General features: G+C 34.8%; 2 protein-coding genes across 2 annotated transcripts in view; one reads left to right on the forward strand and one right to left on the reverse strand.

Moving 5' to 3' along the window:
- On the reverse strand, positions 1-11,108 carry ics (ras suppressor protein 1). Its single transcript, XM_085949132.1, has 6 exons — positions 10,961-11,108; positions 8,349-8,639; positions 6,720-6,802; positions 5,256-5,370; positions 3,029-3,161; positions 1-1,530 (listed from the first exon to the last, which is right to left on the reverse strand). Exons 1-6 carry the CDS (start codon positions 11,106-11,108, stop codon positions 1,446-1,448), a joined length of 855 nt encoding a protein of 284 aa, XP_085805258.1. The 3' UTR covers positions 1-1,445.
- Positions 11,109-11,681: 573 nt separating this feature from the next.
- LOC147070671 (sortilin-related receptor-like) overlaps positions 11,682-27,479 on the forward strand; it is a 76,978-nt gene continuing 61,180 nt past the window's right edge. The window contains exons 1-2 of the mRNA XM_085949110.1: positions 11,682-12,018; positions 25,219-25,473. Of these exons, the coding sequence (XP_085805236.1) occupies positions 11,755-12,018; positions 25,219-25,473 (519 nt within the window). The 5' untranslated portion in view covers positions 11,682-11,754. The remainder of the gene's footprint in view (positions 12,019-25,218; positions 25,474-27,479) is intronic.

A 27,479-nucleotide genomic window follows, 5' to 3' on the forward strand; every position in this document is an offset into this window, starting at 1 on the left:
TTAGTAATTATAATTTTTAATATAATTTTAGTAATTCATTTGTAAAATAATAAATTATTTTAAATAAAAAAATACACAAGGCACATTTTGGTTTTACTATGACAAAATATAATATTAAGTAGATAGTAGTGTTTTCAGTTTACGAGACGTGTAAAAGTGAGACTCCACGCATATTATGTCGATGGTTTAGTGTACAGATGTTGTATATCCCAGCTGTACTGCATCATTTCATTATGATGTAGAAATATTCTATATCCAAATAATGTATCTAAAAACAGATATTGTATCATTCAAATACATATTATGATTTTCAATCGATTCAAATTTGATTTTTTTAACATACAACAGCTTTGCACTATCCCATCTATGTAATCTTCTACACTCTTCAAAGAACATTTAAATAATTCTTAATGTATCGTAAACCTGTATAGCAATATAATATATATTCATCTTTCCTATGTATCTATATATTCCATTGTCTTACATTAGAATAATTATTAATGTTTTGAACACATTTCATTATTAAACAATACAAAATAGTTAGACATACAAAAATAGCCACTATATTCCATCGGTTACAATACGGGCAAGTTTTTCCAGCACTCAAAGGATACACACGGAGTAGAAGCCAAATAACACAGTAAGAAGTTTTCACAGCAGACACTTCAATAATCAATTATATTTCTTTGTATTATACACCAGCGCATCTATTATATACACAAGACTGCTATCGAGTATAGTTTTTCATATGTTTGTATCGAAGTATTATAATTGTTACAAAAAGTGCTAATACTTCGATACAAAAATATGAAAAACTACCCTCGATAGCTGCCGATAGTAGTGTCATATAGAATAGATGCACAGAGAACAATAAAAATAAACAATCTATAAGGGTGGCAACTTCACAATCGTTTTTTCCTTGAAGGATCCAAAATTCAAAAAGGCAATAACAGTAAAACCTCAACTTTGCGGACCCTGATTTAACTGACAAAATTTCCAGTCCATACATCATGAGGTGCATGATTAGCGCAAATAATCACACAGTATTGCGAACGGTTGTCGCGTGGCGTAACATTCTGAAGCAGTTCTAACGCATTTTTGCTTTTAAGATTATAATTAAGAACAAGTTATAGTATAACAGACATTCGGCTGAATTAATTCATTACGTCGAAGTTTTACTGTATTGTAGTTAATACCCAAAGAAATTATTAAATCTTCAATCACTAATTAAAATTAAGTGAAAGACACTTGTAACTTACGCCTTAGAATCCCGTACGTTACGTCTACGAAATTAACAATCCTAATGGGATAAGTATATTATCTAAGAAATCTGTGTTATGGTACAACACAATGTAGTTTTAAAATTTGTTAAAGCCGTTAATGAGATATTAAAATATATGATTTTGAAGACATTATAAATGGCACTGGTTGTGGTGGAAAGCAGTTTATCTCGCTCTGCTGGCCTTCTTTCCTTTGTCCACGGTTTGTGGAGGGGGCGGCGGTTTTGCGGAGCAATGGCGGTTGTACAGCCTGTAAACAAAGAATGCGCATTTATTAAAGTGTTAAGAGTCACAGAATTGTGAGATATGAAATTAAATACAATTAACTTCAGAATTACAAACAAATACAGATTACAAATACAATTACAGACAAATAGAGAAATTATTAATAAAAGGGGTGTTTATGCTAAACTACAGTTTTAAGGCTATAATTCAGCTGGGGCATGGTCTAAAACGATCAGGACTGCGACGCGAAAAATGTGCAAACGACGCGTGCAGAACAAAACATAATTTGTAATAAAAATTCAACATGCGTCCATTTAGTGTTATGTTTATTGTTCTATTTGTAATAATAATAATATATTCATTGACATGTTTTCTTTTTCAAGTAAATGGGTAACGTTTTTTAGTCATCTTTGCACGATTTAAGAATTAATTCCCCCGACGCCATCACAAAACAAATTGACGTGTTCACAGCTCGACTTTCGCTCTCCGATTGGCAGCCAGTCTGAAATTTCGTCGCACCTATAGTTGAAAATTATTTGCCGTTTCACTGAAGTATGCTCTTAAGAAAAATATGTTAAAAACTTCCTGTAGGAGCAGACCAAAGGGCAGACATAGTCAAAGACGAAGAAGAAAGATTTCAATATTGCGTAAATGAGGGAGACCATTTTTTTCTTAACGCAAATTCAATAAAAGTGATTGAAAAATATTGCATTTCTGAAAAAACTATAGTTGTAAGGTTAAGTACTTTTGCGGGGTTCATTTATCAACACATTGTACAAAATTTTATGCTCAGATGAGTTAGTGATCCACACACAGGGAACTCAGAAATAGTAAGGAGAAGCAGGCAACTGATCTTGAGTAAGGAAGAATACGGGATAAATTTAAATATTTACCTCCTTTTAATGAAATGTTATAAGCATCTCTCTCCTAAAATTAGATTACAATCCATAAACTTGTGTGAATAAAATGTTATTATTATTTTCATAGTGACATAATAATTATCTAATTTGAACAGGGAACCTAATAAGTAAGGAGTAGCAGGTAACCGATCTCGAGTAAGGAAGAATCCGGGATAAACTTAAACACGTGTCAAGAATACGTAATACGTCGAATACTGACAACTGCTCTCGGTTTATGCATAGACGCTCATTTTATATTGGTGTATTACACACACTATTGCACGTCTATAATGCGTGGTTCATTATCGTAGGACACTTAACACATTCAAAACCGTGCTTCAAAATTTACTGTATTGGTATACAGCCTATAGGAATTCTATTTATTATCTGTTCTGTGTCCACACATAACATAAAAATTAGAAGGAATATTTCCCACGATTCCACCACAAGATGTCTCTATTACACTACGCCTTCAATAAGATACCGCTGTGATCCAGCATGATCATAATGAGTCATTTACAATCCAATAATGAACAAAAAGCTATTATTTTGCTTGTAAAAAATATTTAAAGTCTTCGATATATTCTTTGCATTTAGAAAAAGTTGCATTAGCAATGTACTTACACCCGGTATGTTTCCGATTTGATGTAATCGAGGACGTGTGAGATACCAAGACGCAGCTGGTCTTCGATGGGTGCCACCCAAAAGTTTCCTTCCAATCGCAGCATAGCCTTGTTGCTCGCCAGATCCAGATTACCTTTAAGATAAGACACTACTATTAAAGATCTAATTCACCTCAATTATTGGTCTACAATGTCGGACACTTCAGTTGGAGGGAAAGAATGTCACAATGATAATAGTTATTCAACCCTAATTATAATAAAAACATTGTATTGGTTAGATACAGTTTCACCACAAATAACTTGTAATACTAATAAGAATTGGAGAGTTTACTTTTTAAATTTGATTAATTCAAGTTCAATTTGTGTCCAGGCCAGTATAAATACATATTCGACTGCACCGATAATCGAGTGGTAAGTTGTGATTATATTGAGATGCACGTCGCGTAGTCACAGTGACAAATTTAGTCTATGGTTTCGTCAATTTGCAGAATATTTTGAACGATCACCATCTCTTTAAATTCTATGATGGAGAGTGCCAACTAATGTATTAGTATTTTGAATTATTATTCATGCTAATTTCAATTAATTTTAACAGTTTCTACGTGTGCGTATATTAAAATTACATAACATTCATAGATAATATTTTGAACAGAACCCAACCTGCAGACAATAGATAATAGATAACATTCTTATAGAAAATACATAGTGCCAACCAATAAAAAAAAAACATGCGAAAATGGTAAAAGAACGTTCATTGAGTCATGTAGGTGTCAATGCAATGCGGTACAACGTGAGGTGACCTCATTGTTGTTCTGATGATTTCGACAGATTTTGCTAACTGACAATGTTCGTTTAAAGATTCAAAATGTGTTACGGGATGGGAGCATCAGTCTGATAACATTTTAAACACCAAGAAAAACGACATTACACACTGTTTTCCCGTAGCGGCAGCTTACTGTGACGTCACGTGATAGTACGCGACGTAAGCATAATATAATCACAACTGTAGTACCTGGATCCATCATAGAAATTGTGTTTTCTGTGAACATGATATAGTATCGAACCCCGGTAACTGAACCAAAAAAAAATTACCTATACGTTTGGTAAAATAGATATTAACAAAAGAAGTGACAACACTGTTATGTTTTCGGCAACGGAAATCCTTACCAACGGGCTCCGATCCTTCTCGTGATCCAGTGGAAGGTTCATGTCAGTAATAAGACTCGATGGATGTTAATCTTCAGAGATGTTTATTCGTCAATACTCAATTTACAATTACATGGTGTATAAATAAAAGGGAAAGAACTCAATAGAGTTCGATCCGCAGTGAAACAACTCGGTGAGCAGAGCTGAATTATGTTTGAACAAGTTGAATGGTCCGAGTTGAATGGATCCAAGGATCAATTACAATAGTATTAATATGAAATAGTAAGTAAGTAATATTAGTGATGCTTAGTTCATGTACAAGGGTTTATATGTGTGTAGTAACACAGCTAGATAGGGTGGATAAATTGGGGTTGATCAATAATATAATATTGAGTAAGTACATCGATCGAATATTCTTAACAATAGTACATTATTAGTAACTTAGGGTGTCGATGAATTAAACAAAGACAATTTATTGTCATTGGGGAGATATTATACAGAGGGGAGTTACAGATCCATAACAACACCATGTTATGATTTTTCATGGTAAGTCCTGCGAATAAACGTATTGTAAATTGATACGAATAGGAAACGTCCCAAGAGTTAGCAACAGACAATTCGACGGCTTAATCTGCAAACTGGCTAACTCCATTTGGGCAAATTAAATTGTTCAGGAAGGAGAAAAAACATAATAATTTAACTATCGAACAGAATTTTACAATTCCAAAAATACAGTTGGAGATTATTTTTTTTACAAATAAACTGCACTATGAATTAATTCACTATTTTAGCTTCCCTTTTATATATAAAGAAAATTTATATAAAGAGCGAAGTTGTTCCATTTACGATAATGGAAATTTAGCACCTGCGGTTGGCTGTTTTGTTTGAAAGGATAACGCATTTATTTATAGGTTTAAGAGTTTAAAATTTTGTGTGAGCATAGAAAACACGCTTTATAACAAAATGCCATCAAAATCTCATTTTTAGTCAAAAGTGCAGTTGGCTGGTTTGCAGATTAAGCTGTCGAATTGTTGAGAATTGAGTGGGTAAAATAAAAAGTAAATGCAATATTATATACGCACCGATTTCTGGGGGCAACATAGTCAACCTGTTGGCCTGAAGATGCAGCTCTCGGAGTCTTGTCAGTTCACCCATCTCACTCGGAAGCTCGATCAAATCATTCTCACGGAACGACAACTGAACAGAAAGAAATACAACATTTATAAAATAAGAATGTTTCCTTCACCAAGACCCTCTATAGTCTGGCCACAGCACAGAATTTGGATTGTATTTCTTATACTTTGAATGCAATATGGTGAAGTTTGTAGGAAATGATTATTATTTCTTATTGACAAAACAAATGATAATACTTAAATTAGTGCGGACGAAATACTATGTAAGCGAAAATCTTCATTCACTGTGAACTATAATAAATGCTATATACAGGACTGCGATCAAAATTTATAATCTCGGCCTGCCTATAAATGGCCTTGTTTCATCACACACCACACATTGGGTTACTAACCCTGTGCCTGCGGACTCATTTGTACATTTTTTTAAACAAAAATATCATTGTTTTATTATTTTACATCGATTACGGTGGCCGCGCGGCTTAAGCGTTGGACTATAAAGCCGTGGGTCCCAGGTTCGAATCCTGGGTCTGGCAAGTACACATATTGTTTTTCAATTTGTGTCTGTCAGGGTATGGACCTAATAGGTTGAGCAAGTGGCTGACATCCATTTCTCGTAAAAAAACAAAATCTCTTTTTTTCTTCTTTCTTCTTCTTCTTTGCCCATATCCGCCCCTTAACGCCCCGTAAAAAACAAAATCTGTTAATACAAACCTCTACTCTGTGGAGGCCCATATGATCCTATTAGGATCGGACATGGTCAAAAGAAAAGAAGAATAAAAAATATTGCAATTAAATTTTTGTGATAGTCGATTAGATAATGTATTAAATTTATCATCGATGTACGGTAGAACAAGCAACCTGGTGAGGATTGAAAAAAATATGTCTCCCTAAAATGTGGTGCATATAAGATTAAATCATGATTTGGTTGAACTTATTTATGCGAATCATTATTTTCAACAATGAATATAATGAAATCGAAGTACAGATCGCGACTCACTGACACAAATCTAAATCACTGTTTAGGATAGAAATATGCACATTCATTCCTAACTATGAAGAATTGATTAAACAAATCCAATGCCAAAGATTCCTGTAATTAAATTTTCATTATTGGCATATCTGCGTCTATGTGGAGTTAGAGACTAGAGCTTATGCCTCATGTTCCATGGGTTGATGGTCAAAATCTCATGTCTCGGTCAAATTCACAGGTTGTTTTTTCAATCAATATAATATGTGTTTCCATTGCAAGGACATCGTACCATGGGTTGTGTGAATATGTAAGTAATATTCAATGCTCGTGAAAGTATCATGTTCAAATGTTCCGTCTCGGTTTTTTATAATAGAATTGCAAAGGCATCAGGTTCAAAGTTACAACAAAAACATCATTTTGTCAAAATATATAAAAACACTTACAATCTGCAAGTTTTTGAGCTGTCCAATTCCCGGAGGGATATATTCAAAGTCATTGTCTCCTAAGTACAGAGCACGGAGGGTTTCTGAAATATAAAATTAATCCAAAAAGTTTAATCGAAAGTCTTTAATGCCGTTAAGTCTAAATTACATGACCAGGCACACAGACTCAACAACCCATGCCAACCATCTGCTTCGATAGTGAAATGTCATTTTGAATTGTTTACTTGAGTTGTCGGCAGAATAGAACCATTTCTATTTTAGCCCAATACAACCTCACAATTCTCATGACAGATTGGCTTTAAGCTGTGAGGTATAATAGCTGTCAATTTGATGTTTACGTTTATAAACAAAAGTTGCCATACTTTATTTTGACAAACAATACGAAACAAAAATAATATGCCTGTAAATAAAATCAGCAATTTGTTTCTCGTCCAATTGCAATCTCAAATAGTTTGCAGTGACATTTAAAATAAGACTAATTTGAGGGGCCCTGGGCTACCCTTTAGCCCAAATTTCAGGTAAATTCGGCCCTGTATGTGTGGCCTTGGTCTGGTGACAAGAAGAAGCATTTTTTGGATTAATTATAATTATTGTTAATACTAGGAACACATTGTATGCACGTTATTAACCAATCAAACCAAGCGTTGAAACCTCAGAGTATTGATATATATAGAGAGCAGCTATTGTTCGGCAAAATGAAGCCGTGTTTCTTGCGTATTATAACGCACAGTAGAACCTCGATTTTATTATTATCAACTTAACTATGAAAAGTTATACCTTCATGTTGCTTTTTCGTACGGCTACCAAATTTAAACACAACTTAGTTAACCATAATATCGTCCCTGTTCTGGCAGAACACACTAACTGGAGAATACTAGTTTTGAGTAATTTGGCTTTGAAGCTTTTAAAATGTTTGAAATGGTCTATCATGTGAGTTTATTAAGTAATCGTAAAAAGGATGACTTTAAAATAAAGACTGTTTATTTATTAAGAAGGTTTCCAGACGGTAAAGTTTGAAATAAGGAACATTTTGGTATAACTAACTCAATATGTCATTTTTTAGAATTAGTGTCTTCTGCCAGAACAGTGACGATATGTTCTAATAAAATAACTAAAAATAATTACCACTAACTTCATATTTAGTAACACAAAAACAATAAATTTCAGCAACATGCTCTCGCAGTTAATAAATGAATGTAATCATTAAGATCCATATTTACCGGCGACGTTTAGAAAAAATATTTAATTCAGCTGTAGAAATGCCATCTTACTCTAAAGCATGGTGCGGAGATATAAGCGTGCCGAATGCTTACACCTATGGTTCGTTTTTGTTCAGGCCTTGGTTGAAACACTAGAATTGGAAGCTGATTCGTTCGTAAGATTGACGATCGTGGCATATGCAAACCAGTTCGTATAATTAGAGCATTAAAATAATAAATTAATTGCAACTAATTGAAACAGTAGTCAATGAGTCCTTTTTTAAGTGCAATTTCATAATATATTTAGGCATTGAAGGGTTTTTTCAATGTCTTTGGTTACGTTCTTACTAATGCGAAATTTTTTAATAATTGAAGAAATTGGAAGTCAGATCATTGTCTTTTCATAACTGAATATCAAAGGTATACATACCCATCATGAAGAAATTCCCAGGCATAGTCTTTTCATTCAAATTATTGTAAGTCAGATCCAAGACCTCCAAAAGGGGAAACGCTCCAAAGCCTCTAGGCAGCGAGTCCAAACGGTTTATCGATACATTTAGGATCCGGAGCTTTGGCAGGGACGACATGCTAACAGGAAGCTCTTTGATACTGTTATTGGCGAGGTTGAAGATCTCCAGGTTGATCAAGTTGGCAATGCCGGGGGGGACCACGGACAACTTGTTGTGACTCAAGCTAAGCCGCGTAATGTTGGTCATATTTACTGAAAAAAAAAAAAAAATATAGAATTGAAAGTAATATCGTTTCTGTCTTCATGATTTGACCAGTATTATGTTTCTCAAATTGACATTGTTAATATATTACTAATGGCTCCAACAACGTGGCATGATATAGCACCCAAGCGTTACAAACCGCACATCCATATTGGCGTATTTAAACATGTACATGTTTCCCATATAAAATGAATGCAATTTTTCCCTTAAAGATTTATTATGATAATATGAATGGACAATAAAAATAATGTTTTATTTATATTATATTGTTCGCTTGAGAAGAATCTTTGGGGCTATTCAAGAAGATGTTATTTGAGGGTCAAGGTGTAATGAAGAGCTGTACACACTTTATGGGAGTGAAAAGATCATGTGGCATATGTAAATGTACTGGATCGGCACGTGCATAGAATGCCGGAGGATATACCAGCAAGGCGGGCTATGTATTCAACCCCCGAGGGCAAGAGAAGACTGAACAGTCAAAATTGGGATGACTGGACTGCTTCACAGGAGATTTAAGAATGTTCAGGATGGAGGAAGTTTTTTAAGGAGGCCAAGACCCGCCAAGGGTTGTAGTACCATAAATGATGATGATTGTTCACTTATTTGGAACTCACTAGGAAAGATTACTTGATCTTGCGGTACCTACTACAGTTGCGTAAACTATTTGGTCCACCTCCATTTGAAATACGGTTGAGAGAGAAGAGTACTCCATGCACCCAAGGGCGAAACGGTAGCCTGAGATCGGCCCAAGTAATTTACTAATCAATTGACCCAAAATTAAATTATATGACGGTATATAACAAACAAATGTTTACACGAAAATTAATGAATCCTATTGTCGAATATTGATCGGCCCGTAAGGAGATGACAGTATAATAAATACAACACAAGGTGCCGGGAATTATTTTATGCAGAAGCTTCAAATTTCTGTGATATCATAGGTATTTAGAATCTCTACATTACAGTGTCGCTTACATTTTTTTACCTAAAATTGCAACCGATCCTATGGAAACAAATGATTCGTTATATGGCATTTTGCTTTACAGTAAACTTTCGAAAAACATATCTCAGCTGTAAAACGAGGTATTAGTGTATAGTATTGTGCTATTTACTGGTGCTCCGCCATTTTTATCTGTCAGTCGCCATTTTGGAATTCAGCTATCTTTTTGTTATTGAATTATAGTACGTGGTCCAAGACATTATAGTATTTCGGCAAAAATTATAGGAAGTGTTGAAAATGTAAGTTTTTTGTTTGTCACATAAACATAACGAAGAATCCGAGAAATTCCGATGCCCTGCTTTATTTAAACACCTCTTACGACCGAAAAATGCTAACGCTGGCCGCCGTCATTAACTGTCACGTTAGTTATTTAGAGCATACAACACAAGACTACGTCCATAGACTAATATCGCACACTGAGATCTTATATTATATTGATTAAACTTACTGCGTCCCTCGCTTCACGTTATTACGATTTGCTGTGATTGAAGTACGAACATTTTACGGAACTTTAAACATTGACAATATAGACAACTTTTAAAAGCAATGAAATAAGCAATGGGGAATATTCGCACAACCGGCGAATTCAATTAATTCCATTTTTCAAAATTGTGGTATTTTTGACTATACTTTTTTAATAGTACACGGACGAAAATGTTACTTTTTTAATAGTACGCGAACCAAAATGTACTATAAATATAGTTCGGTTGGCAACACTGCGCTCACTGACAGATGACAGCGAGCGACGGCGGAGAACCAGTAAAAAGACCCTATAGTATTAACACTGTTACATTCGATTACTGTATCTATCATTTTGAAATGATCCACTACTTATATGGACTAGATTTGTCACTGAAAAAAATGGCAGGAGGTGAAGAAATCATTGTAAATTAAAAATCAAATTTACAGTGTTGTGGCTGTATAAACATGTCTTTATTTGAGATTACGGGATACGATGCAATATTGTGGTTATATTATTTCCTATTTGAGTAAGATAGGCAGAATCGAGTGGGTTTCATTAACACGGACCATCTGTCAAAACATGACAATGTTTTTACTTTTCTCGAGTATTGTAAACCGGAGAAAAATAAAAGACCTGTCAAATTGTGAATAATCAGCATCCCTACGATTCTTCAAGTGATTGGTGTGTGTTATTTCAAAAATATAGGCGCAGATTTATTTTTAGCTGTTCTGTCATAACACTCAATTGACAGAAGGGCTAGGTCCCGCCCACATTTAAAAAAACGTAAACGAGCTGCCTTATTTGGAAATACAGGTTGGGATGATATAACAGACTTTAAAACAACTCACAGACTCCGGGCATATCATCGAAAGTTACAATCCCCCTATCAACTAGGTCAATTTCAGGTTTTGCAAACTCTCTCGCCTCATCGAGGATCTTCTTCGCCTTCGACATCTTGCTAGAATTTGGAATACAGGAAACTGAAGGCTGGTGCATATTGCGTGCGCAGATCAGTGTTGTCAGCGTAAACAATAATTAATGAATTATAAAATCAAAGAATAAATTCCTCCAACCTCTTTCTAATAAATATTATAAACTGTGACTGATTGGAAATAAATATCCATACAAGTTGATAATTTAGATTTATATTTTCAGTGATTATATTATTTATTTATGGTATAATATTATAATCTTAATTATATGTTTAAATGAATGAATAAACGAACCTGTGTAAAAATAGTGTTTACTATTATTGACAGTAGCGCTCTGATAAAACTGCAGTGTATCGACAAACAATAGTTGAAAATATTTCAACGCTTTGGAGACATAATTATTATTTTCAAATTTAATTACTTCAGAAAGAAAGCTCACATTTTTAAACAACCGTAACACACATTTTTAGTGAACTTTACTGGGCGCTTTTAGAAGAGCAGTAGGTATGAAGTTGGAATTTTGTTGAGTACACACGATATTCGTAGTTGACAGTACAATACTGGAGTATTTACGATTTAGGGTAATTGTTTTTAAGTAACGGGTAACATTGCCAATTTGTGTTTATCATTATTTTGATATTTTTGTGCATTAAAAAATTTACCCTGCTTGGATACGGAGCGCATACTTTAATAAGTGTCGTGTCGTCAAAATGATCGACCGGGAGATCGTAATTCTTCCGTTACTAGTTTTATTTTTAAGTTCCTATTGTGTTGGTGAAAGATATGGCTTTCCTTCGCGAACATTGCATATGTACAAAAGCCCTGACTCTAAACACGATAAACGACATACGGCATTATTCGATGCATCGAACGACGATACATCCACCGGTGACAGTTTCGACAAATTGGATCATCTACAACGGCTTAGACGGGACGCTTCAACGCCAATAGCCAGCGAGAATATCACAACCCGGGTAATTGCTCGTTTCCTTATTAATTCTATTTGTCTCCCGTTACAATATCGTATCGCTATTGTTGTCAAAATAAAATCTGCGCCGTTAACATGATGTGTCAGATATGATTTATTTATAGAGAAAAATATTTACTTGTTTCCTCGGTTCATTGTTATCGCAGTCATGTGAATCTTACGATGACTAATGATTTTTACGACACGCTGCTAATCAATTTAATTAACCGTTTTATTATATCAAATTTATAAAATAAAAATGAAAGAAAAAGATAGGGGCTGCGTTTAACTTTTTGTTAAACGTTATTGATTAGTCGAAAGTAATTTTGCGTCGTATTTTAAAATAAATTGACCCAATTTTTAGACGTCGTCATTATAAACATACCTGCGCGTCTTATAATAAACAGAATAATATTAAATGAAAAAAATATTTTTGAATATTCGTCACTGTTCTGGCAGAAGATACTAATTCGAAAAAATTATATATTGAGTTAGTTATACCAAAATGTTCCTTATTTCAAACTTTACCGTCTGGAAGCCTTCTTAATAAATAAACAGTCTTTATTTTATAGTCACCCTTTTTACGATTACTTAATAAACTCACATGATAGACCATTTCAAACATTTTAACAACTTGTCAAATTACTCAAAATTAGTATTCTCCAGTTAGTGTGTTCTGCCAAAACAGAGACGATATAATAAAATATTACTTAATGATCTGTTTTTTTTATATAACTACCTACAATCGTCTCTACAAAATATTACGTTCAAAAATTAAACACATCTAATTGAAGCTTGTTATCATGTAACAATAAATTTAACAGATACATAAGTACTTAAGTACCCACTTAATTGGTTTTATGCACAGAACAGATAATAAAATAGAATTTCGATAATCTATAAAGTACCAATACGGTAAATTTTGATGCAGGGTTTTGAATGTGTGTCCTACGAAAATGAACCACGCATTATAGACATGCAATATTAAATGAGTGTCAATGCATAAACCTAGAGTAGTTGTTAGTATTCGACAATATGACGTATTCTTGTCACGTGTTTAAATTTATCTGTTTCTCCTTTCCCTGTTAGGTAGGTATTTCAGTTCCCATTATTCCTGAGTTCCCTGGTTTTATGTAATATTATCACAACACAAATTATTAGTACTTACCTACATAATACTTAAAACATCTCAGTTCCATAATTATTATAATCATCGTTTTATAATGTGGTGCTGGACAGATTCAGTCATTCAGTGAGACCCAAGAGTTACAAAATGGCCAAGGGGCCTCCGGAAAAACTGCTGGGGTAATGGTGCCGCAGATGACCGCATGACCTTTTTTAACTTTCTTTTTAGACCTCATCTACCCCAACCTAATCTAACCTAACCCAACCTTTGCGTGTGATAATGATGCTTAAAAATGTATGAAAATATCAAACTTTAAATTAACAATAATTATTATTGGATCGAAAAGCAACTCCGCCGACAGAAAAAGGCATGTAGGTACCTAATATCTGTACCTCAGAGGCAGACGGATGCAAATCCAAATACCCAATTGTTCAGGAGAGCCAAAAAACAATTTTTATTTTAAACGAATACTCATAACTTCTAAGAAAATATACATAGAATTATCATTATTTTTTTTATTCTAATTCAATTAAAGTACTTCTGGAATATGTAAGAAAGGAATAAATATAATACAATTTTATATCTAAAAAAAATAAAATAAAAAACGTAGTGTGGATTTGCATCCTTCGGCCTCTAAAGATATTTTGTTAATGTGGATTTGTATCTTATTTACCTAGCCAAAATAAAACAATTTATAAGTTAAAAAAATTTATAGGTATAAATATAACAAAGCAAAACACATTTTTTTTTTAAATTTTTATTATGTCATCATCATCATCACCAGCCTGAATCTATTCACTGCTGGATGAAGGCCTCGCTAATCTCCAAGCTGATTCCACTTCTCTCGTTCCTGTGCGTTGCGTTGCCAAGTTTTTCCGCAGAACTTTATCATTTCATCGATCCAGCAACCTCTAGGTCTACCTTGCGGATGTTTTTTACCTCTTGGGTACCACTGAATGACTAAATTTGTCCAACGATTGTCCTTTCTTCGAGCCATGTTCCAGCCCATTTCCATTTGAGGTTTTTAGCAAACTCTATCACATCATTAATCCTTGTCTGTTCCCTTATCCACTCATTCCTTTTTTTGTCCTTTTGCGTTATGCCCAGCATGCACCTTTCCATACCACGTTGTGCTACTCTAAGTTTCTGGATCTCTCTTTTACTTAGGCTCAATGTTTCACACGCATGTGGTTACGGGAAGTACACACTGGTTGAACACTTTGCACTTTAGGCATTTTCGAAGAAATTATTCAGGCGGCCAAAAGCACTCCAGCCTAGCTTTACTCTGCGAACAATTTCATCAAATATACATCCATCTATAGACACTTATTGTGCCAGATAGATGTAGTTTTTCACCTGTTCGAGCTGAATGCCATTGATGAGGATCTCTTTTTGGCCCACAAAGCAGTTGAACATGACTTTATTCTTTGATACATTTATTTTCAAGCATACTTTGTTGCTTACTCCAGCGGTTACTGTATTCTGCTTTGGAGGCCTTCTGAGTCTTGCAAACTACTATTTATTGTCATCGGGAAAGCGCAGATGACTCACGTATTCTCCATTTATGGGGACCCGTGTCATTCCAGTCAAGTTGTCTAAATAAGTCTTCAAATGTAGCTGTAAATAGTTTAGGTGAGATTGTACCACCTTGTCGGACTCCTTTGCTGATAGTAGGAAATGCGTGATGGTTTATGGAGATGTCGTTGCGCTACTGTATATATTATTGAAAATATTTATATAGCATCCGGGGATTCCTTGATTTCTGAGTGCATCGAGTATTGAAAATTTCTTTATGGAATCGAACGCTTTCTCATAGTTATAAAACCCATGGATAGCGGCAGCTTGTATTCCTGTTACCGCTCTGATTTCTCTGATGACTTGGATATGGTCCATAGTGCTGTATCCTCCTCTAAAGCTCGTTCTCCTGGCTGGTTCTCGTCTAGTACATTCGTCGTTGAAACTAGAAAATTGTGTAACTCCAAAAACACTACTTTACAGGAGAGACAAAAAACATTATGGTTTCCTATACAAATATATGGTTTTGGAGTGAAATCATCCATGATTTAACAATGATACAATTTTTCTGGAATTACAAAATTTGCAAGATGGATAGATATTATCAACGGCCACTAGATGGCATTCAAAGTCAATTTTCGATTAAAACGGAGTTACACAATTTTCTAGTTTCAACGACGATATTGCAGACGGTTTGAGAGAATTTTATCTTAGTGGATTATTGGATTTGCATCCTTCTGCCTCTAAGGTAGGTATGGCACTTGCATCTTTATTCTATGCATATCTTGGACTAGGACTTTCATCTCTCTCCCTCTAATAAATAAAGCCTTTAGCGTGACGATTCTTAAAAAAAATCATTTTCCTCAAAAATGGAGTTGCATCCGTCTGCCTTTGAGGTACAGATATAGTTGTCTACATGAGATAAACTGTTTCTGCCAAGAAAAAATGATAAATGGTCATGCGGTCATTTGTGGCACTATAACCACTGCTGGATTGACAGAACACCTAATGAATCGTCGGAAATATGTCGCAACATAATACATAGAATGAAGAAAACTTGGAGAGGCCTTCATCCAGCAGTAAATCGATGAGACTGATGATTATGATTGTGGTAATGTTGGATTTATTTTCTTTTTATGTTTAAAAATTATCTATAATGAATTTTGCTTTCAAAAAAGAATCATCATCATAGCCACTATCAATCCACTGCTGGATAAAGGCCTCCCCTTGCTGTGTCCACTCCCCTCCCTCCTTAGTCTTTCGTTGTCACGTCTTTCGTGTCTTGAAAATCTTGTGTTTTTTCATCCCTCTAAAATTTCTGTTGCACCCACGATAGTCGAGCGGCTATCGCATCAACTTATAATGTCGTGGGTCCCGGGTTCAAATCCTGGGTCTACCAAATTCACATGTTATTTTTCAATGTGTGTAGTGTTTCATCGAAATAAAAAAAACTTTCCTGTTGAATCATAAATAGGTAGGTATTTCAGTTATTCATGTTAACAGCTGTTAAACTTATTATGAAACCTCTTCAAGTCTTGTGTACACAGACTTAAATCATTTGTACTCACAACTACAACTAATACCTGCCACGTATAAACAAGCCTTAAGAATGATTCATCACTAAATGACCCAAAACAGCTGCTGTCGACAATATAATTAATAATAATTTTGTTTCGAAACCATTATAATGAAGTTCTACTGAATAAAATTATATTAATTCAATTAATAATTAAAGTTTATCCCCCGTAAAAATAAAGATTTCATTTCATGTATGTAATAGTGTTTGTAGATTGGTTGTCGTAGTTACCAAAAAAAAAAATCACAAATAATGCAGTGTAGAGGTGAGCTTAATATGGGTACCTCTGGAGTTGATTGTTCACTTAAGTAAGTAAGTGCTTGCTTCATTTGATGCCGTAATCTAATATTACTCTTTCGTCGCCCACTCATGCGGACAGAGTAAATCTGTGTTTATCTTGAATTGACATGGTCGATTACCACCAGAAATAAAATAGGTGCTATTAGATTATCGTTCTCGAACTGTGACTCCCCAATATATTATTTCTGACGGTTATTTTTTTTGTGAAACTTTTGTCTGTGTCTGTGCAACTGCGACGCTCCTGCATGCGACGAATTGCGTTTGCTAGAGCCTGCATGTCGATCTCGAAAAATGTCGACTCTGCGCATGCGCACAGTCGCACAATCGGCCATTTCTGTCTCTGTCTCTGTCTACACTGTCATTGCTCGATCATAGCTGGTCACCGCGTTTGACGTTTGTTCATACAATCAACACAATAAAAATTGCAGACGAGAGACTTCTCCTTTTTCGCGTTTGACGTTTGCCGCTAGGCAGATGTGCGAGGTTGTAGCATGCAACAATCGCCGGCGGTCTTGGAAGTTTTGATTTATGGCCGTCAGGCACACAAGGCGAGTTGTGATGTGCGAGCCGGCTAATATCGCCTGTACACGTGTATGGATTTACTTGCACCAATAGTGTGTATTTTAAACTATCGCGATAATAACTGTGTACACGTAAAAGTGCTGACTGTCTCGCCAATCTGATTCTTCAAGAGGTAGTGAGACGCGATGTTGTCATTGTATGGTAATATTTGACATGTCGTGAAAATCCGTTAACCTCAAAATGAGTCTCCACACATGCAATCTTGCATAAGATAAGACGTACTGTCAGCAGTAAATCCGTGCACGTGAAATCGGGGTATAAATATGTAACACAAAAAACACCCAGTCAGGTTCTAATCACTAGTCTTTCAGTTGACAGTCAAGTGCCCTACCAAATGCATGTCTGAAGCTGTGGCAAAAGATAGCTGATGTGAATTGGTTTGATTTTGATTCAGCCGGCCAGCCGTGTAAATTGCTCGACATTCATAGAAATTTCAATAATAACAAAACAGGCACTTGTTAATGCTTACATTTGAATACATGATACATTTGAAGCACCAATGATAAGCCATAATGCATTTATATATTATCTACGTAGGCTATTTTGTCTTTTACGTATACAAATATGTTACGAAGACTGATGTATAACTTTGTGAGTATGCGGAGAAACCCTCGTAGAAGTTGACAACGATGATAAGAATTCCGCGTTGACCCATAGAAAAAAATCAGAGTAGGTATTTGCTTACCATTTATAAGTTGTTTTAATCCGTGTCCGGAAACTTGTACATATGCAGTTCGCCATATCACACTTCACCGTGAAATGTTGTATCTGAAATATATGACACTCACGGTGGCCGCGGGGCTTAAGCGTTAGACTATAAAGCCGTGGGTCCCAGGTTCGAATCCTGGGTCTGGCAAGTACACATATTGTTTTTCAATTTGTGTGTGTCAGGGTATGGACCTAATAGGTTGAGCAAGTGGCTAACATACATTTCTAGTAAAAAACAAATTCTGTCAATACAAACCTCCACTCTGTGGAGGCCCATATGATCCTATCAGGATCGGACATGGTCTGAAAAAATGAAATATTAAAGGCCATCCAACCCCTTAGGAGGGTCGTATTGTACTGACATAAAATTCATGTCTTAATAAAACACGGTTTTTGTCGGTTTACACTTTACATGAAGCCAGCAGCAAACAATTTTTGATAATAGCCAATATACTGGATTATTTGTTAGGGTAGGTTAGGTTTTCATTCAAAATCAACTATGAAAATTGAATTAATGTTCATATTGAATCTAATAAAATTGGAGACCGTATACGGTCATCTCTTTCCGATAGAAAGCTCACGGCGAACTGCGCCACGGTGAAATGTTTTACGTACAATTTACATGTAACCATTTTAATCATGGGAAATCGCCTTGGTAATCTGGAATATAATTATATTCATTTGTGTATTTTCAATAAATTATTTTAATATAAACAGGGCATTGGGAACATTTTGTTTTAAAATATTATCTAATTAATGGGGTGCAAGTTGATATGTATCTTTGGTATGTCAGATAACACTTGAGAATTATTGATGGATATTCAAAGTTGATGGCATGGCTATCACCACATACAGAGAATGTTGATTATACTAACCATGTAGGTATAATTAATTTAAAATACCTATCTAATATCCAAGTATTACTATCTATTCATATGATATGAATCATTTTCGGTAAATTAAACAATCCATTCTTTTATCACACTGCATCCCGGGATATTCTGCTTTCCTTACCCGCAGACGATTCTGGAGCATAGATCGATTAAAAGTGAGGAACTTTTTGGAATAATTCGAAATAAACTGGCAGAGTCGTAGACGATATATAACAATAGCGAAGGGTGGAGGTAGGCTGTTAAGATCCGCCATAAATAGTGCACATTAAACTTTGTTAGTCGTACGTATTTGTTTTTATTGAACTTAGATTACAATTTTACAGATGGGGTTGGTTGGTTTTTTAATCAATTAAACCCTGCCTAAACCAAACCATAATGGTTTTGGTATACTTTGGGCGATTCGACAAAATTGTGCACACTTTTTCATTCATACTTGTTTGTTTTCGTTGGATTAACAAGACATATTATACGTCAAATTGTTGGTGCATTTTTTTAAAATTCATTAAGCCCTGCCTAAACCATACTATAATAGATAACAAATATTGTTCTATCAATAAAATATCCAAGGTAATGTATGATTTAATCGCATAATTTTAGATATGTTATAGATAGACGAATATTTTATGTCTATTATTTATTATGGCTCGGCTTTCGAAGGGTTTAATTGAATTTTGAAAACTAACTAGTCTTATTTCAATGAAAACACATACGTATGACTAATAAAGTTTAGTGTGCACCATTTATGGCTAATCTTGTCAGCCTACCTCCACCCTTCGTCACTGATATACAATAGTAGGTGGAACTGTGTGGTTTGAGACTCGAGCTGTGGGAATCCTCAGAATTAGTCTTGATTTTCTCTTGCAAACTATTTCGTAGCATTTTTGTATAGGATCACTACTCATTCATTAATTCTGATCTGAATCCTGAGCCCCGGGCCTTGTTGGATGCCAGTTGTTTTTTCTTTCATCGATTATTCTATGAACACCGTTTAATATTAATTATGTTATTGAATTAACTGGTCTATTATGCTTAGCTTCCCCATTTCAGAATAAAATTAGAGAGGCCCCCATATAGATATGGCAACATTAGTGGTGAAATGATTTGTTCATTTCCTAAGTTTAGTAGACTTCTAAGTAATAAAATAATTACAAGATAAAAAGAACTTTTTATATACGACGTTTTTAACGTACATATTAATAATTTTGTTGCTAGGACCCCAGACCCCTAGCAACCAATAATGGTGTTGCAAAATAACTTTTCATACAAAACAGAATTAACTGAAAATGAAAATTCTACTTAAAGATGGATAAAAGTATTAAAAAAATGCATTGGCATCGTGTTCTGATATGTTCTAAAAGTTTCAAATGCCTAGCTAGTCGGGAAGTTAGTTAAAAATCGATTGCAAGATTTGTACCGGACAAAGAACCACCGGACAAATAAGAATACGAGCTAAGAAAAACGTTGTAATTAATGATTTCTTAATTTTATTATTTACTAAAGATAATAAAAACCATTATTAACATAGTAATTTGACTGTGGTTACGAGAAATTTGTTACTAATTGATATAGAAATTTTATTAAATCAGTTGATTATTTGATTTTGTGTTATTTTTTTATTCAAAATTGAATATACACAAACTTTAACTTTTCATTGACTTTAAAATTAAATGTTGTTCGTACACGGAGACATTTTATTGTTTTTAGATTTTTTTTACAAGAAATTAATGGTTGGTCCATGCTCTAGATCTAATCACACGTTGAAAAATATAATAGGAATTTGCCAAACCCGAGCACTGCGACTTCATTAGCAAAACACGTTACCGCTCGTCCATCGTAGTCGATTATTCAGTCATAAATAAAAACTAATTACATCACAACAAAAATTTGTAGCAATCCTGACGCCATCTATAAATAAAATTTTATAATGATAATACCTTAATTCAAATTACAAATATGGTAGCCATTTTTTAATGGCAATTCGAAACACCTTTATATCCGTGTCGCCGTATCACACTTCACCGTGAAATATTGTATCGGAATTATATGGCCGTATATTAAAGACCATCCAACCTCTTACTGACATACAATTTCATGTCTAAATAAAACACGGTTCTTGTCGGTTGACAGGAAGCCAGCAGCAAACAAATTTTGAAAATAACCGATATACTGGATTATTTGTTAGGTTAGGTTTTCATTCTTGAATTCATGAATTTTGCCAAAATCAGCTATGAAAATTGAATTAATGTTCATATTGAATCTTTCCGATAAGAAAGGTCACGGTGAACTGTGCTACGGTGAAATGTTTTATGTACAATTTACATGTAACCCTAGGGGTTAGCAACCAATGCTATGGATATGCTCCAAAAAATACGGAATTACAGAAGAAATGACTTGTTCAATATAATATAGCAAACAGGGATAGTATCCTTCAAAAAACCTTGATTGGATTAAGTATGCTTAGGCAAACACTGATATGAATGATTAAAGTCAATGATTTTGTTTTCACAATGACTCATGGCCTGTTTACATGTAAACATAGCACAAAGGCGATAGGTATGTAATATAATGTTTATATTCTATGTCCTAACAATAAACAGATTAATATGCTCTTGGCTCTATTTATTGTATTGTCTATTGATTTATCTGTCCAGGCAAAGGGCGTATCTTTCAAATATATTTTTTGGTCACAATGTCACATGTTTGGTCTCAATTATTACGGGACAATATTTTGCTTTTTAGGGCCCTGTATTAATTTCTAGGTATCGTAACGAACCTTTTCATTTTGATTCTCAATCTACGTCATTATTATTAGTAATATGGCGAACCGGGGTGTGTCCAGGCATGGCCCGTACATCCCCGCTACCTATCGCTAAGATTAATGGCAGTGTGATTTTCTACATTAGTATTCCCCAAATGGTTTCCACGGAAATTCAGAGTTAATGGTATTCCGTGGATATTTTTAGCATTCTTTAAAATAAATTCACTTGATATAGAGTGAGTTACGAGTTGTCTCCTTTCGTGGTAGCCACATAACATGCAACCCTTCACCATATTGGATAAATAGACATTTTGTAACTTAGGAGACACACTTAAGGAACATAATTAGAAAATAAAATTCTACACTTAAATACGTGTATTAATTAAGGCGCTAAGTACCAAAAACAAAAAAACTGACATTTTTATAGAAAAGTGTTCTACATACTAACGCCAATAACTTCAACTATGGTCTAAGTGCCTCGAGCAAGTCAAAAAAATACAGCAAAATATTTAAACCTGTCGACGTTGTAAGTCCGTTGGCCTGTTTTATTTATAATGGTGTAAATAGCACTACAGTGGTCAACCTCATTCAATATAAAATGGCTGACGATGGTGTGTTGACACTTGCGAGTTCTTAATACCTAAAATTATAGAAGCTGCCGTGATTGCTTCACACTGTAAAGCATCAATTACATTGAGCTTCTTTACGAGCTGTTTATTGGCGAATTTAAAAGCGGGCGATTCAGCTACTGCGATTTGATGATTACACACAAAACTTTTCATTCGCTGAGAAGCCACAAGCCAGCAACTATTTTGACGGAACGTAGTTCGTTTTTTTACCGGGAGGTTAGTACTGCGCAGACGCAGTAGGCCCACACGCCGGCGTGTAGCGTGTAAAGTTGACCGGCTTTCAATTTTTCTCGGTAGAGTGTTTACAACCTGCTTATTAGCTTATTCGATGATTACACTGGGCGTCTTTACAGGCAGAATGTAAAATCGCCAATAAACAGCTCGTAAAGAAGCTCAATGTAATTGAGGCTTAATACCACATTTTTCAAAAGGTCTGCTTCATGAAATTTTACTGCAACGACTCGATATTTTATAACTACAGGCAATACTACTTTTTGGTACTTAGAGCCTTATTTAATACACGTATTCACTTGAATTATCATTTATTTAGATCACTCATCACATCACATCAAATTACATTGCACAGCCACATATTTTTAAACATCAATAATCATTAACGTAAAAAAGCGCCATTAGAGCAAATTTGTTATGTATTTTTGCTAGAGGTCGGTCAGCCACCCTCTTGTGGGGGCCATGTGTCCAGATTTACCACCAATAACTTTCCTGGATTGTTGTAGAATGTCATTGGATGGGGTGTTTCCAGCTCGTTCATTTAATAAAGCAGTTACCCATAACTCAATTTCAAGAGTTCAGCTATTACTGAGGCGTGTGATTTATGAAATATTTTAAAGCATATCCTAGGCTTTCTAATTCAAAATCTCAAGCATATGGCACTCATTGGTAACTCAATTCACCCAGCGAATCATTGGCCTGTCTCCTTTTATGTGACATATTGGATTGCTATTATCGTTCATAAGGTACACATGATATCACCAATGCAATCTTCCAATCGTAATTGATTGAACTGCATTGCAAATCATTTTAATCGAGAGCTACGCTATTCTACAACCTCCAGAAGTTATGTCACATGTGAGTAAGACACACTGAGCATGAGTCATAACACAAATATTCAGATTCTTCTATACTAAATAGTCAGGATGGTAAACCTGTTTATGGAGTCAAGGCCGATTATATTATGAATTACGATGGTAGTGCTAGTTATTGATTATCTTTGAATACAATCCGGGTAACCTGTAATAAATCAAGATTTTTAATTGCATTTTTCAGTCGAAGTATTGTTATTCATTTCAATATGCAACGATCATCAATTTCCACAAACAGTTCACCATATTGCATTGCAATAACTAGCACTACCATCGATGTTTACAGTTTCGTTTCACGGCCTGACTATAGTGGTATAATAATATAATATTGAATTAATCTTGATATAGGATATAATATGATGGGCATACATGAGGTCAACGAGAGCCAAATTCTAGATTTTCAATACAAAAATTCAAATTTAATTAAATTAAAGGAAAATTATTAGTTATTAAGTAATTAATTAATTTAAAGGAAAACTCACGAAAATACAAGTACAGTTGGGAAAGAAAATACCTATATTTTTATCATGAGATATTGGGAGCCACACTTAACCCAACGAAGAGCCGCATTTGCACATGTCTGATATAATAATATATCGCTTTATCAAGCTGGTTTTGTAGGCCTGTAAGGTTCAATTGGGTATGGTAAATTATCTTAAAAATAACGCACTTGCAACAATTCACCGTATTAGGTAAAGTGATCAAATAGCAGTGGTCGAGTCGTGCTTAGATCCAACCGTTGTCTCTGTCAAATTTTTTATTTCAACTTTTGATGTGCAAGAAGTCGAGGGCCGTCACTTGTTTATGCATATAATTTAAATGAATCTATTACTGATATAACTGTATAACAAAAATTGGAAATAGTTTTTGTTAACATTTTTCTTTTACTTGCAATCATGTTTTTTTATGCAGATTTATTGAAAATTCTGTAAAGTGTTTGTTATAAATAAGTCAATTTTGATAATAATTCATTCACTCTTAACTGATAAAAACACAATGCCATGTTTATCAACATATTACCCTTGGCTTTAAAAGTCAGTCTCTCATAAAGTATATTACATATTATGTTTCTATACAAGGAAATTGAAGACAACCTTCTTCTATACTGGAAATGAATCTATATGTATGAAAGTGAAGCTGAAAATAAGGTTATGAGATATCCCGGGTCCTGTGGCTAGCCCAGAATATTGGTAGGACCCGGGATTCACAAAAAACTCGGTTAAATGAAACTCGTTTTATTATGTTCGGTTTATATTTTTAGATTACTCATGTTAGTTACACTTCCAATGTTTTATGCACTAATTTTAGTTTCGTTATTAATAATTATTATCGTTCACAATTATGGCCTTTCACTCCGTATCCCATTTTTCACTTCCATGCTCGATTTGTTTTGTTTTACTCTCCGAGTCGTGAGGGCCGATGTTCACCGTTTTTAAAATGGCGACCCTCTACTCTCTTCTTTCTCTCGACAGTGTTGCCATCCTTCCCTTACATACTCCTTATTATTAAATTCCTTTGACTTTCGTCTCTTTTATTCAGCAAATCACATTCTTTTCTGACATACTATTATTATAATTAGATAGATACAATTCTTACATGCTAAGTACATGTTAAACATTTTGACAGTTAATCAAGGAATTTTGGACGTACGTACGCCCATTGTTGACTAGGAGGTCAGGTGACATGGTTATACCTAATAATTAATCTAATCTAACTGGTAGTCAAATGCGCAAGGCACTGATTTCATCACACTTCTATGTTATTTTTTTAAATCCCCAGTCTTTCTGTGATTGTTTCACTGCTTAAAAAAAGTCCCACAGTACAAAACTGAAATATTATTACATTTGCCATTATCTTGAAATGAAGAATTTTGCCATTATTCCAGGCAGTGGCTCAATAATTTATCGACACTTGTAATAGAGGTAGTTTTCTACAATGTCTTTGGTGGCATCACACAGTGGCGGAGAAATTCTCTCCCTGACGATCATAAAAATTAAATTATTATTTCTTTCCTCAGGTGACCTCCCTCAACGACAGCCACCAACAGTTGATGGTGCACTGGGTAGGCGAAGGTTCAAGCGTTATAATCTGCCTGGCGAGGGACCCAGCCCAGCGGCCTACGGGCCCCTTTGTCCCATCCTCGCTATACATCTCTTACGACTATGGTGATACCTTCATTAACAAGACTGACAGCTTCACGCTCGGAGACTCGCCGCGTGATGGCTACGCCCAGATCGAGAAATTCTACAATCATCCCAAGATCAACTCATACGTAAGTTTCCAATTTACGAAAAATGTATAATAACACCTGAAATACATATAAACACTGCGGCTGATGTTCCTCCACAAGCTTGCAGCGTTAGATGGATAAAAAATATGTGTAGATGAGCGAAACTTATGTGAATAAATCCAAATAAATTGAATCTTTGAAATGGCTGACATCTCTGAAAATAATGCGAAACATGTACCTAATTATTTTATTATTTTATCATGAATTCATATTTCGAGCATATGTTGTGTTTGGGTTAAAATTGTTTTTTCCTTGTTAGCTAATTCTTTTTAAGTGCCGGCTAGACGCTCATGCTTTACGACAATCTTACCTGTGCACACCGGTTTGTATCGGGAAGCCCGTGCGTATGGACGGGAAAATGGAAAACGAAAAGCTCTGGTAAAAGTCTATATCACGCAGGCAAGTTGCTGCCGTTTAGCCGGCGCATTAGGTATACTTTTGCAATTTCAAGTTGATTGTTCCATTAAATCTTTTCCAAAATTCAAAAGATCAAATGAAAGTCTTTGATAATTTAAAAAATGTCAAATATTGAGCTCCGTGCAGTAATTAAATTCATCACGAAACAGGGAAAAAGTGTGGAAACCATCCAAAATGAAATATAATATATTCTTTTCTTTCTGTCTCATTCCGCGAACTTATGGAACTCCCCTCGTAGGTCACTTGTTTTGCAAATTAATGATAATTTCTTATCAGTTATTTTTAAATCCTGCTGGATCACATGTAATGCTTGATGACTAAGTTGCATGAAACATTTGCGGTATTTCTAAAACTCAACATAGCAGGGTCGACCATCTGAATCATTTTTGGTCATATTATAATTAATCAGCTTATGGAACACTTGGTGTGCAATTTTTATAATATTATGTTAATTTATGCACACATTTCATTGCACTGCATAGGTGTTCAATTCCATTTTATTTATTTTATTAGCTTAAGGCCATGCATTAGTTGAGGCACGGTCTAAAAAGATCGTTGCTAGGCGATGCGCGGACTGCGGGTCGCGGGTGCAAATGACACCTGTCAAACGAAATATTATTTTTCATATAAATCCAACATACGTTCATTTTATGTTCTGTTTATTGTTCTATTAGTAACAATAATAATATATTCATTGACATGTTTTCTTTTTAAAGTAAATGGGTAACGTTTTTAGTCATCTTTACACGATTTTAGAATTAATTGACCCGTCGCCATCACGCAGCAAAGTGACGTGCTTCTGGCTTGAGATTCTCTCAGTGAATGGCAGCGAGTCCAAAATTTCGTCGCGCCTACAGTTGGAAATTATTTGGCGTTTCACTGATGCGTCACCTTAATGGCATGTTTAAATCCAATAATGTAGTCATCACGGTGACCAGGTGGTCACTCTAGCACAGACATGACAGAAGAAGACGGATATAGTTATTATTAAACATACATAATTCGAAAACACCTCAGATACCTATATAAAATTATATACCTACTAGAAAATTTTTTTTTTGGAAAAACACGACACCCGACCGGACTTGAATCTGTAACCACTGGATTCATGCCAATGTGCTTTACCAATGCACGCTACACAGCTACGGGCTATCTAATTATGGTCTAAATTAACTAGTAGTTATTACAAGAAATTCTTATCAAATTGCATTGGATAAATGAAATAGTTTATAATTATTATTATTAATTTATAATAAACACAACATTTCAAGTGACCTATTTCCAAAAACCAACTGTTCCACATTTTACTCAAACTTCAATAAAAAAATGCGGCTTTAGCGTCGTGGGTCCCAGGTTCGAATCCTGGGTCTGGCAAGTACACATTGTTTTTCAATTGGTTTTCAGTAGGTTGAGCAAATGGCTGACATCCATTTCTCGTAAAAAGACAAAATCTGTTAATACAAACCTTCACTCTGTGGAGGCACATATGATCTTATTAAGATCAGACATGGTCGGGGGGTTATTATCGCGATAGTTTAAAATACACACTATCGGTGCAAGTAAATCCATGC

This window comes from Rhyacophila brunnea, unplaced genomic scaffold, assembly GCF_057557595.1.
Source record: "Rhyacophila brunnea isolate RB1 unplaced genomic scaffold, BYU_Rbru_1.0 scaffold_21, whole genome shotgun sequence".
In the NCBI taxonomy this organism is placed as follows: domain Eukaryota; kingdom Metazoa; phylum Arthropoda; class Insecta; order Trichoptera; family Rhyacophilidae; genus Rhyacophila; species Rhyacophila brunnea.

Bases quoted from the DNA above. Each gene is read 5' to 3' on its own strand.
- ics (XM_085949132.1), bottom strand. From the start codon at position 11,108: ATGCACCAGCCTTCAGTTTCCTGTATTCCAAATTCTAGCAAGATGTCG. The intron at 3,162-5,255 runs GTGCGTATATAA...CTTATCTTAAAG, and splicing joins TATGTTGCCCCCAGAAATCG to GTAATCTGGATCTGGCGAGC. The intron at 1,531-3,028 runs GTAAGTACATTG...CTTTGTTTACAG, and splicing joins AAATCGGAAACATACCGGGT to GCTGTACAACCGCCATTGCT.